General features: G+C 42.9%; 1 protein-coding gene across 3 annotated transcripts in view; it reads right to left on the reverse strand.

The window, feature by feature from the left end:
- The window catches only part of PHACTR1 (phosphatase and actin regulator 1), a 530,355-nt gene that overhangs the window by 447,260 nt on the left and 63,022 nt on the right, over window positions 1–20,073 (reverse strand). For all 3 annotated transcript variants that reach the window (XM_073589964.1, XM_073589968.1, XM_073589963.1), the window contains exon 3: window positions 9,214–9,360. In XM_073589964.1, the coding sequence (XP_073446065.1) occupies window positions 9,214–9,360 (147 nt within the window). The remainder of the gene's footprint in view (window positions 1–9,213; window positions 9,361–20,073) is intronic.

Genomic DNA, 20,073 nt, shown 5'->3' on the forward strand with positions numbered 1-20,073 from the left:
TGTGCGGCTTTTGCTGTAGACTCATCAAGGAATTCTGGATTTACATAGAGTACCATTTTTTAATAGAACTTTCGGAGGTCTAAAAACTCTGTGGCCAGATATTACTTTAAAGGGGCTTTATGGGAATTAATAATTGATACCCTGTTCATAGAGTAGGACATCAATATGAGATTGGTCAACCTCTGACACCCGGCACCTCCACTGATGAGCCAAAATATGCTCCAGCTGATATGAGAAATGTTTGGGGCCTGTTATAAGCAATATAGCTCATTAAGGATTATGGATGACCTAACCTACAGAAAGGTCTTCAATTGTTAAAGGGGTTTTCCCAGCTCCAAGAATATATCTCAATATGTAGTAGGTGTAATAATAATAATATTAGCAAAGACCTCCAATTAGAAAATTAGAAATGTAGTGTAGTTCTTCTTGTTCGCTTTGTCTCTTACCCCATGTGTAGGGCATTACAGTAGCTTAAGTGTCCATGGTTATGACCACAGATACCTAAGCTACTGCAATCTCTGCACATGGGGTAAGCGACATAGCGAATCAGAAAAACTATACTACATTTTTAATTGGAGGTATTAGCTAATATTATTCTTACACCCACTATGTAGTGGCATAGGATTTTGGACATAGGAATACCTCTTTAAGTCCAGAACAACTAATTTAAGGTAGATATTAAAATATAGACTGCTCTACATACATGTTGTTTTTGTTTGTGGTGCCATTTTTTTGGATACAGGGCATTATTATTTAAATGGAATCTGTCAGTTCCCCATCACTGTTGAAATCAAGCACAGCACATTAGAAGTTACTGTACCCTGAGAAAAATCCTACATTTCTTTTTATAATCAGGTATTTTCACAAAATCGATCATATATTCCATTGCGACTTAGGTGCTTGGTACAAACTGGTTGCGGCCAAATAGTTTGGGGCGCCTTCTCATACATTTCCTCAGGCTATAGCCACCTCTATATAGCTTGATTGATAGAATTGGCTTCACAGGAGCCAGAAATGTCTCTACTGCAATGTTGAGCCACCTGTAAGAGCACCGGCGCATGTGCAGAACAGCATTCACCACGAGCTCTTCTCCTGCCGGTTCTACGCATCACGTTGTACACCAAAGTTGCCCAAATTACCTCCATAAAGATTCTCCTCCCTATCACGTTTGGAGGATATAGACAAAATTTGAAGAGTATATTATCAACTTGTGGATTGTGCACGTAGATATATGATTTAACAGAAACAGCTTACCTTCAAAAAATAAGATTATACAGCTTTTAAAAGAAAGATTCTCGGGCTCTGATTGGAGAAACTATTTGTTTTATTTGAGCAGGACAGGAGAAGATGTACGGCCAACAGAATGGTTATCATTGTCCATCTCAAGATCTAAAGCATCTGACAGTTTCAGACTCCCTTGGAGCCTATATATATACTTGAGCAAGAAAATGTAAGGGAGTAATACATCTGCAGGATCAGATGACATACCGTAGGTTTTTTTGTAGGCTTGATCCATGAAGACACATAAGTTGAGTTGGAGCCGTATACACAAAACTACCGGCTATTTTCAAATCTGCATCATTTGGAGCAATACAAAAATGTCAAAGATTTCCCATTTCATATAGTTCAGAAATGCAATGTAGCATCCATAATAAAGTGATGATCAGAAGGATATCGGTGTCTCTAGGAAGAATCCGGCACTCTGAAGTGAGTATAGTGAAAAAAATGAGACTTTTATTACAGTTCTCCTAGATATTGTGGGTCATACATGACGCAAACACCTTTATCAAACATATACATGTGTGTCACCACAAAGTCTGGGAGAAGAAATGTCGCCCATACACACAGCGCTACCTTCTTTATATCTTCTCCCACACTCTATGGCCTGATACGTGTATGTTTGATGAAGGTCTTTACTGACCGAAACAGCACGTATGATACACCATATCTTTAAGGACCAATGTAATAAAAGTCTAATTTTTCCCACTATACTCACTTCAGAGTGCAGGATTCTTCTTAGAGCCTCAATATTACGAATTGGGATCCTATCAGGACACCTGATCCTGACAGGGAGTGCCATATTTCCTCTCTGATCAGAAGGATATCATTATAAGATACATGTCCGATTACAAAAAATGAGTTTCTTCACTTTATATAGTCAGTTCACTTCAAATTTGAAGAAAATTCCCGACACTGCTGAAATCAGCACTGTAATATTTGTACATTTTTATTACTCATAATATTGCCACAGTGGAGACACATCTAATCTTACGACAAATGCTGAAAATGCTGACTCTTGCTCTTCATCATACACAGCTTGGTGTTTGCAGACACATAGTTCCATTACTGCTAGCACAGGAAAGCGGAGCGCTCGGTAGCTCGACTGCATTACTAGATCAGTCGTTACACTCAATATATATCACTGAAATGTGACTCCAATGTCGGAAACAAAAGAAACGGTTTATCAAACATCCAAAGATCCAAAGATCTGGGTATTCTTATTCCGATACCTGCCTTTTATGATCTGACATGTCAAGTGACTAGAATAATAGTAGAAATAAACAAATAGAAAGATTTTGTGCTACAAAACAAAGTGATCAGTGCACATGTAACAATGTTGTTGTTGGCTGCAAACCAGCTTACAATACACTTAGGGAAAATAGTGCAATAATATAATTAAACTGAACGGTGCCATCTTGAAAATTAATACTTAAAAGCATTTGGCAATTACTTGGGATTAAAAGCAACCACAATGATAAGCATGGTGGTGGACAGAGATGGAAGGAGACCCCTGTGCAAAAACAGTATATAACCCCTCTCTGTGTATGTGACAGGAACTGCTTGCTGATTTGAGGCTGAAAGAGGCCCCGCTTATCTTTTGGCCCCTGTGCAGTTCCACACGTTGCAACAATGATATGTCCACCTCTGGATAAGCTGACCAATAGTGTTGGATCTGAATGCAATCTACATGCATGAATATGACAGTTCCTTCAGAGAGAGATGCTCATTGTAGCTCTTAACTCTGCCCAATAAATGGAGGACCTGAAAAGGGACCCTCCACAAATAATTCAGAATTTCCCTACAGAGAATCTGAAAATACAATGCCTGCCAAATGTTTGGACACACCTGTTCAAACAATGGTTTTCCTTGTACTTATTAGAATTTGCACATTGTAGATTCAGACTGAAGGCGGCAAAATGAAGAATGGACACATAGAAACAAAGAGTAAAGAAACATATGCCAAACAAACCAGAATATGTGTTAATCCTTAGATTCCTAAAAAAACAGTTCACAGAAAGTTATAAAAATAATAAATACACCCATAAGAATGTTTAACATGCAGTACAGCCATAATAAACTCTAAGGCTATGCTCTCATGTTGCATTTTTTGAGCATTTTTTGCATTAAAAAAATGCAAATTAAAATCTGCTTTTTATAGTACCAATTTAAATCAGTATGACGTATCCATCTAAATAATGGTCAAATGCCATATCTGATTTCGCTTTGAAATGTATGAAAACACCTAAATGCCTGGACCAGAAAGTCTATATGCCAGGCAAGCAAAGTGAAGATTCCAAATCATTTCAGAAAAAAACCCCAAAGTTTATTATTATTGACTCAAAATATACAGAAAATAATATACACACGTGAAAAGCAAGGATGCCTCACAGCTTGAGAGACACATACAATGGACCTGTACATAACACATGTGTGAGCTAGGTGCAGTGCTATAATCCCAGTGAAGTACTAGCATCCATATAAAATAATCATTAACATGGATCAGATGAGATAGTAATAGTGTAGGTCAAGAATGTATAAGCCAAAATAAATTCCTGATGGGCACAATAGTTGTAGTAGTGGGTCTTTACTTAGGTCACAGGTGTATGTCAGGTCCCGAGTCCCTCCATCCATTTTACATTACCAGTAAAAGCTATAAGAATTGTGAAACCTCATGCACACGTTTGTATTTTTTTCTGACGGAACTGGAAAACTGCAGCGGTTTTGAAACCTGCAACATGACACTTCTTTCAGCGCTTCTGCAGCTATTTTTTCACCATAGAAAGCAATGAGTACAGTAAGTGCAAAAATGCAGCAAAAACTGCAACCATGCAATTTTGTTGCATTTTTGCTGCTTTTTTGTTGAATAAAACTAACTTTATTAAATAAGTACTGTAGACAAATTATACATACAGTATAATCTGCAGCACAAATGCACACAGGGAGAAGCAAAAATGCTGCAAAACTTGCTTTTTGTAAGCAGCTCCTTTACAGCCAAGAGAAAAAAAAACACAGCAAAAACGCAACGTGTGAACATAGACTTAATGTTCCTTTTTCTGCCCATTAGAGATTCATCACCTGGCCCATGCAGCTACCTGTGTTCTCATAGGTTCCTTTCTGACACAGGGCCTCGATAACTATGCTAAGTGGAATGGAACCAAACTTTGCAGATTCATCTAATGTGAAGAATGGGCCCTGTGTATGGATGGAATTTATTATTTTACATTTGCACAAATCTATCCTAGCACTATCTAGCACTCCATGTTACAGTAAGTGGAGGCTTTGACAGGTACTCATCAAAGGAGGAGAGAAGAGATGGTACAGGAGGTTGGAGAGAGCGATGTGGGCGAGCCATCCGGGCGACTACCCAGACAGACTGCTGACTGTGTGGGGACCTGATGCACTATAGGTACAGGAGGTTGTAGAGAGCGATCTGAGTGAGCCATCTGGGCGACTACCCAGACAGACTGATGACTGCGCGAAGGTCTGTTGCACTGCATGTACAGGAGGTTGTAGAGAGTAATCTGGGCAAGCCATCCGGGCGACTACCCAGACAGACTGCTGACTGCGCAAAGGTCTGTTGCACTGCATGTACAGGAAGTTGTAGAGAGCGATCTGAGTGAGCCATCTGGGCGACTACCCAGACAGACTGATGACTGCGCGAACGTCTGTTGCACTGCATGTACAGGAGGTTGTAGAGAGTAATCTGGGCAAGCCATCCGGGCGACTACCCAGACAGACTGCTGACTGCGCGGAGGTCTGATGTACTGCAGGTACAGGAGGTTGTAGAGAGTGATCCGAGTGAGCCATCCGGGCGACTACCTAGACTGACGGTGCGAAGGCCTGATGCACTGCAGGTATAGGAGGTTGTAGAGAGCAATCTGGGTAAGCCATCCGGGCAACTACCTAGACAGACTGCTGACTGCGCGAAGGCCTGATGCACTGCAGGTATAGGAGGTTGTAGAGAGCAATCTGGGTAAGCCATCTGGGCGACTACCTAGATAGACTGCTTACTGTGTGGGGGCCTGATGCACTGCAGTTACAGGAGGTTGTAGAGAGCGATCTGGGCGAGCCATCCGGGCGACTACCTAGACAGACTGCTGACTGCGCGAAGGCCTGATGCACTGCAGGTATAGGAGGTTGTAGAGAGCAATCTGGGTAAGCCATCTGGGCGACTACCTAGACTGACTGCGCGGAGGCCTAATGCACTGCAGGTGCAGGAGGTTGTACAGAGCGATCGGGGAAGCCACCCGGGCGACTACCCAGACTGCTAACTGCATGGAGGCCTGATGCACTGCAGGTACAAGAGTTTGTAGAGAGCAATCCGGGTGAGCCATCCGGGCGACTACCCAAACAGACTGCTGACTGCACGGAGGCCTGATGCATTACACAACTCATTTCTCCTTCCTCTCACATTGAAGTAGTTCTCTGGAACAATGTGAGTCACATTCATTTTGCTGAGAGCAGGGTATGTTGCAAGTTTGTGATATACTACAGTAGCCATATATCCGTCTAAGTAACTGTTAGAGAGACTGATGTGTTTATAATTCTATAAATCTATCAATGAGGAGTAGGTGTATGAGACCTTTCTGCACATTCAAAGAAAAAAAAACAAAAAAAAAACATACATAAGAGCTTGTATGGCCGGTCCTGGGATCTACACCAGAAGAGTTAATTAAAGCACACATAATTTATCGCTATTAGGGTATGTTCACACTGGGCATTTTTGCTGTGTGTTTTTTATGCTAATTTTCGGCTGCGTTTTACAGTACCAGCAAAGCCTATGAGATTTCAGAAATCTCATGCACACACATATGTTTTTTGTGTCATCAGGATTTTGTGCTTTGCTGTGTTTTTTGGACATAGAGAATGTCACTTCTGTCAGCGTTTTTGCAGCGTTTTTCACGCATTAGCTTGAATTGGTATTGAAACAAATGCTGCAAAAATGCAGGTATCATTATTTGCAGCATTTTTGCTGCTGAAAAGTCAAGGACATTAGCATGGACAAAGAGAAAAAAACGCACCAGAAATGAACCCCAAAAAAACGCACCAAATCCGCACCAAAAACACACCTAAACCTGCGTTTTTGCCATAACTTCTTTCCTGCCAAGAAGATCAGGTTTTGTTGCAGAAAAAAAAAGCTGTGAAAACGCCCAGTGTGAACTCACCCTTAGTCTGTGTGCCCACAATGTGTTTTTGGTGAGTTTTTGATGCTGCGCATTATCGCTGCGTTAACCCAATGTCTCCTTGTTCCAGCAAAGTGGATGGGATTTATAGAAATCTCTTGCCCACTGTGCTTCTTTTTTACGCTGCGGGCACTGACCTGCAGTGCGTGTTTGAAATCCGCAACTTGCTAATTTCTCTTGCGGGTACACTGAGTTTTATGTGCTGAATTTTCCCATAGACTTGCATTAGATGCGAAAAATCTATAGACAAAAAGAAAGGAATCAAAAATGCATGTAATCCGCACATGTCTGTATCTATAGTTTTGTAAAACAGGAAGAAGTCTAAAAAAACAGAGCAATTTTATTTAAAATATGACTTATCAACATGAGACAAAAAATGCAGCGTCAAAAACGCGATAAAAATCCATGTAAAAAACGTACTTAAAAACGCAAATAACCTATTTTACTTAATAGGTGCAGAAATGGTGCAGAAAATCACCAGAGCTCATAATGGGAATATAGTCTTGGGGCACACCGGATAACGCATTGTGGTTTTACATATACACCTTATCCTGTCTCATTCCTCATCTGAATGATGGCCTTGTGTCTTTTTTTCAATAACATTAAAGGCAGTCTGTCAGCAGGTTTTTGCTATGTAATCTGAGGGCAGCATGATGTAGGGGCTGAGACACTGATTTCAGATATGTGTTATTTATTAGGCTGTGTGCTGTTGTTTCAATACAATGAGCATTTTATCAGCAGTAGATTATCGCTGCCGGACTACAGCTCACAAGCATCGCGATCCGACTCTGCCCCCACCACTGATTAGGAGCTCACTGTCAATATACAATATGCACAGAAAGCTGTGGTTTGAGAGGGGTTAGCTTTCTAAGCTCTGCTACATCTATAAACTCTGTATCATGACTGCTGCACCCAGTAAACTAAGTGATACATTGTTGGAATCAGGGTCTCTGTCTCTACATTATGCTGCTCTCAGATGAGGTGAGAAAAATGTGATGACAGATGCCTTTTAATTAACTATAATGTCCCATAATATATTGCAAAATGTCAATGTAATGTAATAAATATGTATGTATGTAATAAATGCACAGAGATGTACCGGACGTGTGTGAGAAGTAGATGCTAGGCCTTTAGTGGTAGGGATTGTAGTAGCAGCAGTGAAAACACCAGGCAGACTGATCCAGTTTCTAAATCCATCTGCATAATAAGCATACATTTTACAAGATCTTAATGAGTACATTGCCTGTCAAGCTTTGCTGCTTAATTAATGAAAATATTGCCTCTGTCTACACTCTAATGGCATGAATGAACAATATAAGATACACATGCCGAACTCCACATTTGATTGACTGTTCTGTGAGCGATTGTCTCCGAGCCACGGCACTTCAATCACCATGGCAACACATCCTCTCATTCAATCCAGCAGATTTAAAAAAAAAAAAAAAAAAAGTATTTTTATGACAAAAAAAATTAACCTCCCTCATGGCTTATGTGTGCTCTCTGATCTCACGGCGGGCTGGAAATAAAATAACAATACGTCTGATCTCCATACTAGGCATATTCGCAGAGACATTAGAGCATTATGTCTGCATTGGCGATGACCCGATAAGTATCTATGGCTAGCGTCATAATCATTAGGCCACGTTCACATGGTCAGTCTTTTACATCAGGAAACCAGGAGTGGGTGATAAATCCAGAAGTGGTGACGTGCTTCTATTAGACTTTTCCACTCCTGATTTTGGCTTATGATGTAAAATACTGACCGGATACTGATGGAGTGATCGCGGCCTTCGTTGGAATAAAATAAGTGACAATACTCCGCAGTGACACATTGGGGAGCAGAATGACAGCTGTAGAACACTCAGAATCAACTCACTTTTAGATTTTTACAAAAAAAGTTCCCTTTCCCAGTCTCTACTAATCCCCTTTCTCCCAATCCACATTATTCTAAAGTCATCCCACACTCCTAGGCCCTAACCTGCAGACTGTGGAGACAGTCGACACGAGTGTACACAAGGTACAAACAACACATAATACTCAACAAGTTACCCAGAGAAAGTGTTTCCCAACCATCTGTCCCCTGTCCCATAGCAGAGGCCATTGCTACTAATGTGTCCTGTGATGAGCACCCTGCTGAAGCACCTAGCCATGCATGATCGGACAGCACTTGTCTATGACACTTCACTTATGTCTTCTAAGCGCTTCAGTTCATCACCTCCTGAAATCCCAGCAGTGTCCTTTCCTCACACATCTCCTGCTGTCCTTTCTAGACTGATGCCAGCCAGCAGCGCCTTATAGCAGGGCATCATGCAGCATCTACATTATGATCATTCCTATTTATTCTAAATGCAAATATAACCAGACAATCTCAAGTTTATTAATCAACCAATGCAATCAATATCTCTGGAGAAAGAAATGCTTTTCTAATATGGAGAGACAAGTGACAGCACAGATGAGAGCAAGTCACAGGACATTTAAATTGTGGGTGACCTGTCAATGATCAGCAGACAGTGACACAAAGAGGCTTTATTGTGAAGGGAGGAGGGGGCACATTTCACAGACACAAGTTTGCCTGCTACATGAGGACAGTGCCAGCACCCACAAGTAGAAGGGAGCGTCGTATTTTTGGGGTGATCTCTGCACATTGACACAAAGAGGTTTGATGGCCACAGTGTTACTCCGGCAGCCTTCAGCACCGGCTGCTGGACAGCTCCTGGGAGCGACGGTCATGGTGGGAGGTTCTTCTTACCTGTCTGCAGGTTCAGAGAGATCCTCGCCTCAGCCAGATAAGGGGTGTCACTTTTTGATCGCACTCTCCTAATGGGTCGCCGATCAGTCTCCTCCTCTGAAGATGCCGCCATTAAGGGGTGAGCAGTGTACAGGGTTGCCCGGCGAGCTAATGCAGTGGGTAAATCAGAGCCCCAAAAAAAGGGAGAAGGAAGAAGGTGCCAAAAAGGAGGAGGGGAAGAGAAAGAGAGAGGAGTGGGGGGAGGGGAGGAGAAGAAAAGGCAGAAAGAGACAGGAGAAAAGGAGGAGGGAAACAGAGAAAATACGTTAAGGATTTGAATGTAGATGGGAGCAGGAGGAGAGAGCAGCAATGATCAGGAGGAGAGCAGAGGAAGCCCTCCCCCAGCTCAGCTGCTGCAGCTCCACACTCACAGTACTAGCCTCTATTGTGTGCAGCATACAAAGGGTTACTGAGTGTGGCTGCATCCTGACACCAAAGGGTACGTGTGGAAAGCCTGCTGCATGGCAGAGCTGGGGCTGTGCTGTCCTGATGTGCCTGCTGCATGGCAGAGCTGTCCTGGTGAGCCTGCTGCATGGCAGAGCTGGGGCTAAGCTGTCCTGATGTGCCTGCTACATGGCAGAGATGTCCTGGTGAGCCTGCTGCATGGCAGAGCTGGGGCTGACCTGTCCTCGTGTGCCACTGCAGGAGCAGGCTGCAGGCTGATGGCTGAACTGTCCTGATGTGCCACTGCAGGAGCAGGCAGCAGGCTGATGGCTGAACTGTCCTGATGTGCCACTGCAGGAGCAGGCTGCAGGCTGATGGCTGAACTGTCCTGATGTGCCACTGCAGGAGCAGGCTGCAGGCTGATGGCTGAACTGTCCTGATGTGCCACTGCAGGAGCAGGCAGCAGGCTGATGGCTGAACTGTCCTGATGTGCCACTGCAGGAGCAGGCTGCAGGCTGATGGCTGAACTGTCCTGATGTGCCACTGCAGGAGCAGGCAGCAGGCTGATGGCTGAACTGTCCTGATGTGCCACTGCAGGAGCAGGCAGCAGGCTGATGGCTGAACTGTCCTGATGTGCCACTGCAGGAGCAGGCTGCAGGCTGATGGCTGAACTGTCCTGATGTGCCACTGCAGGAGCAGGCAGCAGGCTGATGGCTGAACTGTCCTGATGTGCCACTGCAGGAGCAGGCTGCAGGCTGATGGCTGAACTGTCCTGATGTGCCACTGCAGGAGCAGGCAGCAGGCTGATGGCTGAACTGTCCTGATGTGCCACTGCAGGAGCAGGCAGCAGGCTGATGGCTGAACTGTCCTGATGTGCCACTGCAGGAGCAGGCTGCAGGCTGATGGCTGAACTGTCCTGATGTGCCACTGCAGGAGCAGGCTGCAGGCTGATGGCTGAACTGTCCTGATGTGCCACTGCAGGAGCAGGCAGCAGGCTGATGGCTGAACTGTCCTGATGTGCCACTGCAGGAGCAGGCTGCAGGCTGATGGCTGAACTGTCCTGATGTGCCACTGCAGGAGCAGGCAGCAGGCTGATGGCTGAACTGTCCTGATGTGCCACTGCAGGAGCAGGCAGCAGGCTGATGGCTGAACTGTCCTGATGTGCCACTGCAGGAGCAGGCTGCAGGCTGATGGCTGAACTGTCCTGATGTGCCACTGCAGGAGCAGGCAGCAGGCTGATGGCTGAACTGTCCTGATGTGCCACTGCAGGAGCAGGCTGCAGGCTGATGGCTGAACTGTCCTGATGTGCCACTGCAGGAGCAGGCAGCAGGCTGATGGCTGAACTGTCCTGATGTGCCACTGCAGGAGCAGGCTGCAGGCTGATGGCTGAACTGTCCTGATGTGCCACTGCAGGAGCAGGCAGCAGGCTGATGGCTGAACTGTCCTGATGTGCCACTGCAGGAGCAGGCTGCAGGCTGATGGCTGAACTGTCCTGATGTGCCACTGCAGGAGCAGGCAGCAGGCTGATGGCTGAACTGTCCTGATGTGCCACTGCAGGAGCAGGCAGCAGGCTGATGGCTGAACTGTCCTGATGTGCCACTGCAGGAGCAGGCAGCAGGCTGATGGCTGAACTGTCCTGATGTGCCACTGCAGGAGCAGGCTGCAGGCTGATGGCTGAACTGTCCTGATGTGCCACTGCAGGAGCAGGCTGCAGGCTGATGGCTGAACTGTCCTGATGTGCCACTGCAGGAGCAGGCAGCAGGCTGAGGTCTGCACATGATGAGACACAATATTAGTCATCACCTGTATTTCTAATGGCCCCATCATAGCAATTGTAAGTGTCAGGGTTGTGACTTTCCTGGGAAAAGACCCCATAGGTGATAGAAAGTGTGACACATCACCTGGTGCTCTGTGTTACTAGGCTCAGGGTGAAAAGGAGAAATGGGTCTGCAACATTTTTTTATACAAGGATAATAAGATTAGTGTTAAACCAAGTACAGTACAGTTGAGCGGCTTTGGTCGGATCGGGTTTCATGAAACAAAATTAGTTCCAGATGAAACTGGTCCGACTAGGGCAAAAAAAGTCGGAGTTTCGTCTGAAACCCGACCCCAATGCAAGTCAATGGGGAATAAAAATCGGCATTGAGCGGATGACATTCATTCACTCAATGTCGACTTTTATTCCCCATTGACTTGCATTGGGGTCGGGTTTCGGACGAAACTCCGACTTTTTTTGCCCTAGTCGGACCAGTTTCATCTGGAACTAATTTTGTTTCATGAAACCCGATCCGACCAAAGTCGCTAAACTCTAAAACCAAGTGTACAGCCACTCTTCACTGCTAGAAATCAAGTATATACAGTATATAGCAATATATCATTATAGAGACAATGGAAGCAAATTAATTTGGAAATGCATGGTCATACTGTACTAAAAAAAATCTGCATAAATAATATAAAAACTGTAATGTGTGTATATCATCAGCAAACAGTCTATAGAAAAAATATTTTAAGAAATGTAGACTCTTGGCATAGTTTGGTGATTTTGGCCCTCTCGGGAGGTGCAGATGGGCATATTTGCTATCCAAGTGCGATCCGCCAAAACATCATATCAGGGTAATTCTATGGGACTGTGCACATGTCCGATTCTTTCCTTGGACAGAGTTATTCGATATTTGGATCACTCTCCGCCGTGCAAATCAATGAGTGCGTGGGAAACATCGGATGCACTCGGATGACATTTTCGTGCACTCACACAATGGAGAAGATGGAGACATTTTTTTCCATCCTCTCATCTGAGAGAATTGGACCACGCTATGCTCAGACTCTGATCAGCGTGTGATTAGGATACTTGGCCCAATTCTCTCGGATTAGAGAATCTACGGCGGTCGGCACCTGCCCTAACACAAATAAATATATTGCTATTGATCGCATGTGCCAAGAGGTGAGTGATGGACAGACCTACACACTGCTAAGTACCAGTGACACGGAAGAAGCTGAGAAGTTTCTGATCATTCAGTTTTACCTGCCTTGTAAATCCAAGGTTCCTGGAAGAAGGTCTTTGCTGGGACATGTAGTTGTCTGACTTTTCCAGAACTATGGAACTCAGAACTCACTATTCCTTGGTGGTTAAGCTGAATTTTCCTATTTCAGTGACTTCTCTGGGAACTCCATGCAGCCATTTCTTACATGTAACACTCTGCATAGTTTTTGTACGGAGTCCTGTATACCAATAATTTGCCAGGTCATTCTAGCTTAAAATTAGGAAACTCAGATCCCATGATAACACCAGTTTCTGCCTCCTGGTGTATGCATCTATTTTCTATGGATATTATACACATTTCTTTTAGTATTTTAGTACAATAAATCTATAAGTATTTTAAGTGAAGGATTCAGCTGAATATTAATACTACGCTGTATATTGTTATGCCATTGATGTGAGTTATTATGATATGACTCGTGCACTGCTTATTTATGGTACTGTTACCCTTTTATGTGGCAGAAGGACCAGATCAGGTGCAATATTAACCTTAATACAGAAGATACTAGAAGTACTAGATATTCTATGTTGTTTTTTTAAACATTAAAAGTTGTGGAAAGTTTCATGGGTAGTGGAAATCCTCATGATAGCCAAGGTAGTGGTTTCAGAATTTACCCCACAAAAATTAAAATTTTCAACCATCAGAATTAAAATAACAAGGAAAATTCACATCCACATATACATTAGATATACATCAAAGCAGACAGAGGAATGACTTCAGGATTCTGGACCCTGGGTGTAAAAATGAGTCTGGGTCCTTCCCCTATGCAGGGTTGCCAACTTGAGCTTTTATTTTCTTCTGGACATTTTAATAAACAATCACGAACAGACAATATTTTTTCCGAACATGTTGTAAACCCATAATAAATCATTATGATTATGAGTGATACTTCTGTAGCCATAATTCTGATATAACGACATCAACTAAATTCTCAGTAAACTATAAGATGATGATAATTACAGTCTAAAGAATTTGTAGAAGTTTCTTCAGCTTAAATAAAAATCACAAATTTTTTTATGGACAGGGCAAAAAAGTGCTCTATTTTTATGGACTGTCTTGGGATTTTTGGACAGTTGGCAACCCTGCCCCTACGTGAGTCTTGAAATGAAAAGCCAAGAGAGCTTGAGACCCCATTCTAGTGACAATTTTAGGTGCCAGAATCTCAAGCAATGAAACATTTATCATCTCTTCTGTTTGAAGGTGATAGGTTTAGAGCATCAGATTTGGGGTCATGTACTGTAATCAGTGCAGGAAACTGCAAAGTTGGAAATATGTCAAGAATTATACTCATATCATAAAAAGAAAGCAAAGAAGGGGATCTACCACACTTAATTCCGGTGTAAGGCTTCATTCAGATATCTGTGTTTTTTTCTGGTACAAGAAACGACCGACTGTTAGTCATCAGTGTGTGGGATCCAAACTTCATCTATTTTTGGCCCAAATGACAATTATTACCAACTATGTGATATCCTATTTTGTAATGAGGGAATGTTTTTTCACCAATCTTCTTTAATCACATCCTGATGACATGCGAGAGGTATCTGAGCTTTTTTCAAGAACTAATTCATTTTTTTTACTAAACTGTTCATGGATCAATTCACTGTTTGTGACCAACTCATTTATGGGCCCATTAATGGACCCAAATTAGATCTAAGACAGAGACATCTTTCTATTTTGGGGGAAGCAACTGCAAATAAATTAAGCATGTAAATATGCCGATAGACTATGGGTATGTATTTTATCAGTAGAGGATAGAACATGGATGTGTAAATGAAGGCTTAGGTTCCTTACAAGAGAACTCCCTATACGTAAAGGGTAGTGAGTCCTTAGATAAGCTAATTGCTGCATCTTCAAATTCCACAATGTCCAAAAATGTCCCAACCACATGACTGGAAATGACTTCTGCCATAGTAATTGGAAATTTGTTTCCACTACCTTTGGAGAGGAGTTTTTATTGCTTGTCTGGATAGACATAGGCTACTGTGGATGAGGTGCATGCAGTTCCTCTCCTGTATCCTTTTACCCCTTCTGTAGAATTGTTGACTAGTACTGTAAGTGGACAGCCTCCGTACACTGCATCACTAGGTATCCAAGATTGATTGATGCCACTACAAGTCAGAAAGTAGCAGTTTTGTGAGTTTTGGTTTGTGGATGCCTGAAGCTTAGGATCCGGGCTGCAACTGCTACTGTTGAGACTCCATTAGATATGCCAGTGAAAGCTGGGGAGTATATATTCTTAATTCAGTTTGCACATTTATTAATTTTAGGGCTGGTTTCTTACATTTGAGATGTCTGACTGCTGTAGACAGCCATAGGAGGTACAAAGGATTTTTGCGCGAATGGAGAAACTTGCTCAAGTTTTAAAAAGTAATACATTTAGTGTTATTATAACACCTATAACTAGGTGTTATTTTCTGCAGAGATGAGTCCTGACTTGAAGACATGATGGCGATTTAAACTGGATGAAGAAGAAAAGCAAAGATGAATGACTTCAACTTCAGATGTCGCTGTTGAGTCAGTGTGTTACCTGAACACTGACACTATACACTACATATTATATACAGAGCTCTTGAGTATAATGTCACTGGTGATCACTGTATTACTTGTACACTATAAACAGAGATCATTTGGTAATATGTTTTCTAATCAAGGTGTGGCGGTATTTGTCCCTTGTATGTGGTACAATTCGGTCACTATGCGGTGATAATATGTGGTCTGTTCACGATGTGATTGGTGAGGACGTTGTGCAGAAGTGGAGTTTTTCCAAGAGTGAGTTGTTGAACTGTGGAAGGTTCTAGAAGTGGAGGCGGAACTGGGGTGGAGCCTGGGCAAAGTCTCAAGGGAGCCTGAAAATGTTGCCAGTATGGGGCCCTGATATTCCTGGTGGCAGCCCTGTGAACATCTTGTACTTCTGGGCACTCCAGGAAGGTTGCAGTTCTGGAATATGACAAGACTGGAGGATAATGGGCTCCAGGTCGCTTAACGTTTAATTCTTTTCAACTCTTTGGAAGTTAATGTTCCTCTTTTTATCTCAACACATTTTTTCCATACCATTTGACTATTTGCAACACAAATGTTGATGATTATGTGATCAAGTTCCAATATCTTGCAATTTCAAGAATGCTGCATCCCTCTGTAAGAGTATTAACAATTTTTAATCTTTCAGAGTCAGTTAAGTCTTTTTTTTGGCCCATTTTTCACGAGGAAAACAAGTTGCCTAATAATTATGCATACCTTGATAAAGGGTGTTGATATCCTTAAGGTACTGTCACACTTAGCGATGTACCAGCGATCCCGACCAGCGATATGACGCGGTCAGGATCGCTGGTACATTGCTAAGTGGTCGCTAGTGAGCAGCCACACAGGCAGAACTCACCAGAGACATCGCTGGGGACGGTGGTCGCTACTTACCTGTCACACTAGGCGATCCTGCGTCCTCCCGCCCGGCTCCACGCGTCGCTCGTCTCCACAGCAGGAAGCGCCGCAGGAAGCTGACAACGAGAAACAGTCCAGGACGTTCTCGCACGATCAGCGATAACCAGCGGGGGAGCGGGTCATAGGTAAGTATCAGACACAGCGATGTCGCTAGCAATATCGCTATAACGTCACAAGTTATAGCGATATTGCTAGCGATATCGCTTAGTGTGACAGTATCTTTAGCCTCAACCTCCCTCATTAAACAAATAAACATCACCTGATCTGCTTCATCAAATAAGCATTCAAGGTTATGCATCTTGGAGAAGGAAAATATGCATAACAATAGTGATATGGTCAAATTACTCGCTTGTCTAATAATTGTACACACAGGGCTGCCACTAGGAAATTCAGGGCCCCATACTGTCAAAATTTTTGGGCCCCCTTGAGACTCCACCCAGGTTTCACCCCAGCTAAGCCTCCACCCCTTCAATCTCCACAGTCCCACCACCCACTCTTGGAAAAACTCCACTTCTGCACCATGTTTTCACCAATCACACATTAACAGTTCCCAGATCACATATATTGCCACATATATAGCCATCAGCTTTTGCTCTGGCCAAAAGAATTTTTAAGCCGCCACCACGGCAAGGTAGACTCTTTTGGCCGGGCCCTACTCTACTGTACCCTATTAAACATATTTTAAAATACCCTATACCAATACTCGTTTAAGGTATATTTTTCTTTTTCTGTAAGGGAATGAGTCATATACTTTTTTTAAATAATTGAAACCAGATTGTGCCTTTTTCATAATCTGTATTTCTGATTGCAGACTATTGTATTCTGTTTTCTGTATATTTATGGAAGCTGTCGGTGGATATCAGTCGCAATTTCCCCCTTCCAATAATTATACTGCGATAATAATAAATAAAGATGTTTCCCAAACATATACGAGTCGTATACCCACTTTTTATTTTTCCATCAATAAGGCCATGTGAGGGCTTGTTTTTGCGAGACAAGCTGTACTTTTGGGCCTTGCTCTCCCTTTCCCCCTGGGTCCTTGATCCTCTGTCCAGCTGCACTCATGTGCCCAGGATGATTTTATTGCCTGCTGTTCCTCCACACGCTCCAGCTCCTACAGTGCTGGGTAGATTGCAGCGCTCATTTTGGCATTGCTTTATGGCTGTTCTGTTTTAATCTTCAGGTATGAACCTGTTCTTTCTACCATTGAGTTATTCTGGTTCTTCTCAAGTGACAGCACTGTCTGCTTAACTTCAGCATTAACTCATTCATGCTCAGCCATGGGAGCTGCTTGAGTGATTGCCACTATTTAAGTGGCACTCATATTTGGAGGGACTCCATTGTGGTTACATTTTTGGCATTTTTGTTGCAGGGCACTTTTGGGAACAGTTTCAATTAGATTGTGAGTGTATACTTTCATAACTTGTCATTTATGCTCAGTATTTATTATTATTTCTCCATTTTTTTGATATTTACATGTTACAATCCAGGATCCAGGGGCCATCTGTTTATTGCATTGCATTTATTGCCTATGATTATTATATCACGCATGGGGGGAACTTTGCTTTGGTTTTAAGTATGTTTTAAACTGTTATTGTTGATAAAGTTTTGCCGTTTTACATAGTATTGTGGTGTGCATTCCCTACAGTGGTACTTTTTCTTGTGTTGTCCAAGCTGTACTTTTGAATGACTTGATTGGTTTTACCAAAATAGTTTAACCCTTTCGCGCCTGAGCCTGTTTTTGCCTTCGTGACCAGGCCAATTTTTTCAATTCTGACCAGTGTCACTTTATGAGGCCATAACTCTAGAATGCTTCAACGGATCCTGCTGATTCTGACATTGTTTTCTCATGACATATTGTACTTCAGGATAGTGGTAAAATTTCTTAGATATGAACTGCACTTATATGTTAAAAAAATCGAAATTTGGCAAAAATTTTGAAAATTTTGCAATTTTCAAACTTTTAATTTTTATGCCCTTAAATCAGAGAGTGATATCGCACAAAATAGTTAATAAATAACATTTCCCACATGTCTACTTTACATCTGCACAATTTTGGAAACATAATTTTTTTTTTTTGGAAGTTATAAGGGTTAAAAGTTGACCAGCGATTTCTCATTTTTACAACAAAATTTACAACACCATTTTTTTTAGGGACCACCTCACATTTGAAGTGAGTTTGGGGGGGTCAATATGACAGAAAATACCCAAAAGTGACACCATTCTAAAAACTGCACCTCTCAATGTACTCAAAACCACATTCACGAAGTTTATTAACCCTTCAGGTGCTTCACATGAATGAATGGAATGTGGAAGGAAAAAATAAACATTTAACTTTTTTTCACAAACATTTTACTTCAGAACCATTTTTTTTATTTTCACAAGTGTAAAAACAGAAAATGAACCACAAAATTTTATGTGCAATTTCTCCCAAATACGCCGATACCCCGTATGTGGGGCTAAACCACTGTTTGAGCACACGGCAGAGCTCAGAAAGGAAGGAGTGCCATTTGACTTTTTCAATGCAGAATTGGCTGGAATTGAGATAGGACGCCATGTCGCATTTGGAGAGCCCCTAATGTGCCTAAACAGTGGAAACCCCCACAAGTGACCCCATTTTGGAAACTAGACCCCTTAAAGAACTTATCTAGATGTGTGGTGAGCACTTTGAACCCCCAAGTGCTTCACAGAAGTTTATAACGTAGAGCCATGAAAATAAAAAATCATTTTTGTTCCACAAACATGATCTTTTAGCCCCCAATTTTTTATTTTCACAAGGGTAACAGGAGAAATTGGACCCCAAAAGTTGTTGTCCAATTTGTCCTGAGTACACTGGTACCCCATATGTGGAAGAAAACTACTGTTTGGGCACACGGTGGGGATCGGAAGGGAAGTAGTGACGTTTTGGAATGCAGACTTTGATGGAATGGTCTGCGGGTGTCATGTCGCGTTTGCAGAGCCCCTGATGTGCCTAAACAGTGGAAATCCTCCACAAGTGACCCCTTTTTGGAAACTAGACCCCCCCAAGGAACTTATCTAGATGTGTGGTGAGCACTTTGAACCCCCAAGTGTTTCACTAAAGTTTATAATGTAGAGCCGTGAAAATAAAAAAATCATTTTTTTTCCACAAAAATGATCTTTTAGCTCCCAATTTTTATTTTCACAAGGGTAACAGGAGAAATTGGACCCTAAGAGTTGTTGTCCAATTTGTCCTGAGTACGCTGGTACCCCACATGTGGGGGGGACCACTGTTTGGGCACACGGTGGGGCTCGGAAGGGAAGTAGTGACGTTTTGGAATGCAGACTTTGATGGAATGGTCTGCGGGTGTCATGTCGCGTTTGCAGAGCCCCTGATGTGCCTAAACAGTGGAAATCCTCCACAAGTGACCCCTTTTTGGAAACTAGACCCCCCCAAGGAACTTATCTAGATGTGTGGTGAGCACTTTGAACCCCCAAGTGTTTCACTAAAGTTTATAATGTAGAGCCGTGAAAATAAAAAAATCATTTTTTTTCCATAAAAATGATCTTTTAGCTCCCAATTTTTATTTTCACAAGGGTAACAGGAGAAATTGGACCCTAAGAGTTGTTGTCCAATTTGTCCTGAGTACGCTGGTACCCCACATGTGGGGGGGGACCACTGTTTGGGCACACGGTGGGGCTCGGAAGGGAAGTAGTGACGTTCTGGAATGCAGACTTTGATGGAATGGTCTGCGGGCGTCATATTGCATTTACAGAGCCCCTGATGTACCTAAACAGTGGAAACCCCCAATTCGAATTCCAACCCTAACCCCAACACACCCCTAACCCTAGCCCTAACCCTAGCCCTAACCCTAGCCCTAACCCTAACCCTAACCCTAGCCCTAACCCTAGCCCTAACCCTAGCCCTAACCCTAACCCTAACCCTAACCCTAACCCTAGCCCTAACCCTAACCCTAGCCCTAGCCCTAACCCTAGACATAGCCCT

Source organism: Dendrobates tinctorius, unplaced genomic scaffold (genome assembly GCF_039654945.1).
Source record: "Dendrobates tinctorius isolate UK_male_01 unplaced genomic scaffold, ASM3965494v1 ptg000115l, whole genome shotgun sequence".
In the NCBI taxonomy this organism is placed as follows: domain Eukaryota; kingdom Metazoa; phylum Chordata; class Amphibia; order Anura; family Dendrobatidae; genus Dendrobates; species Dendrobates tinctorius.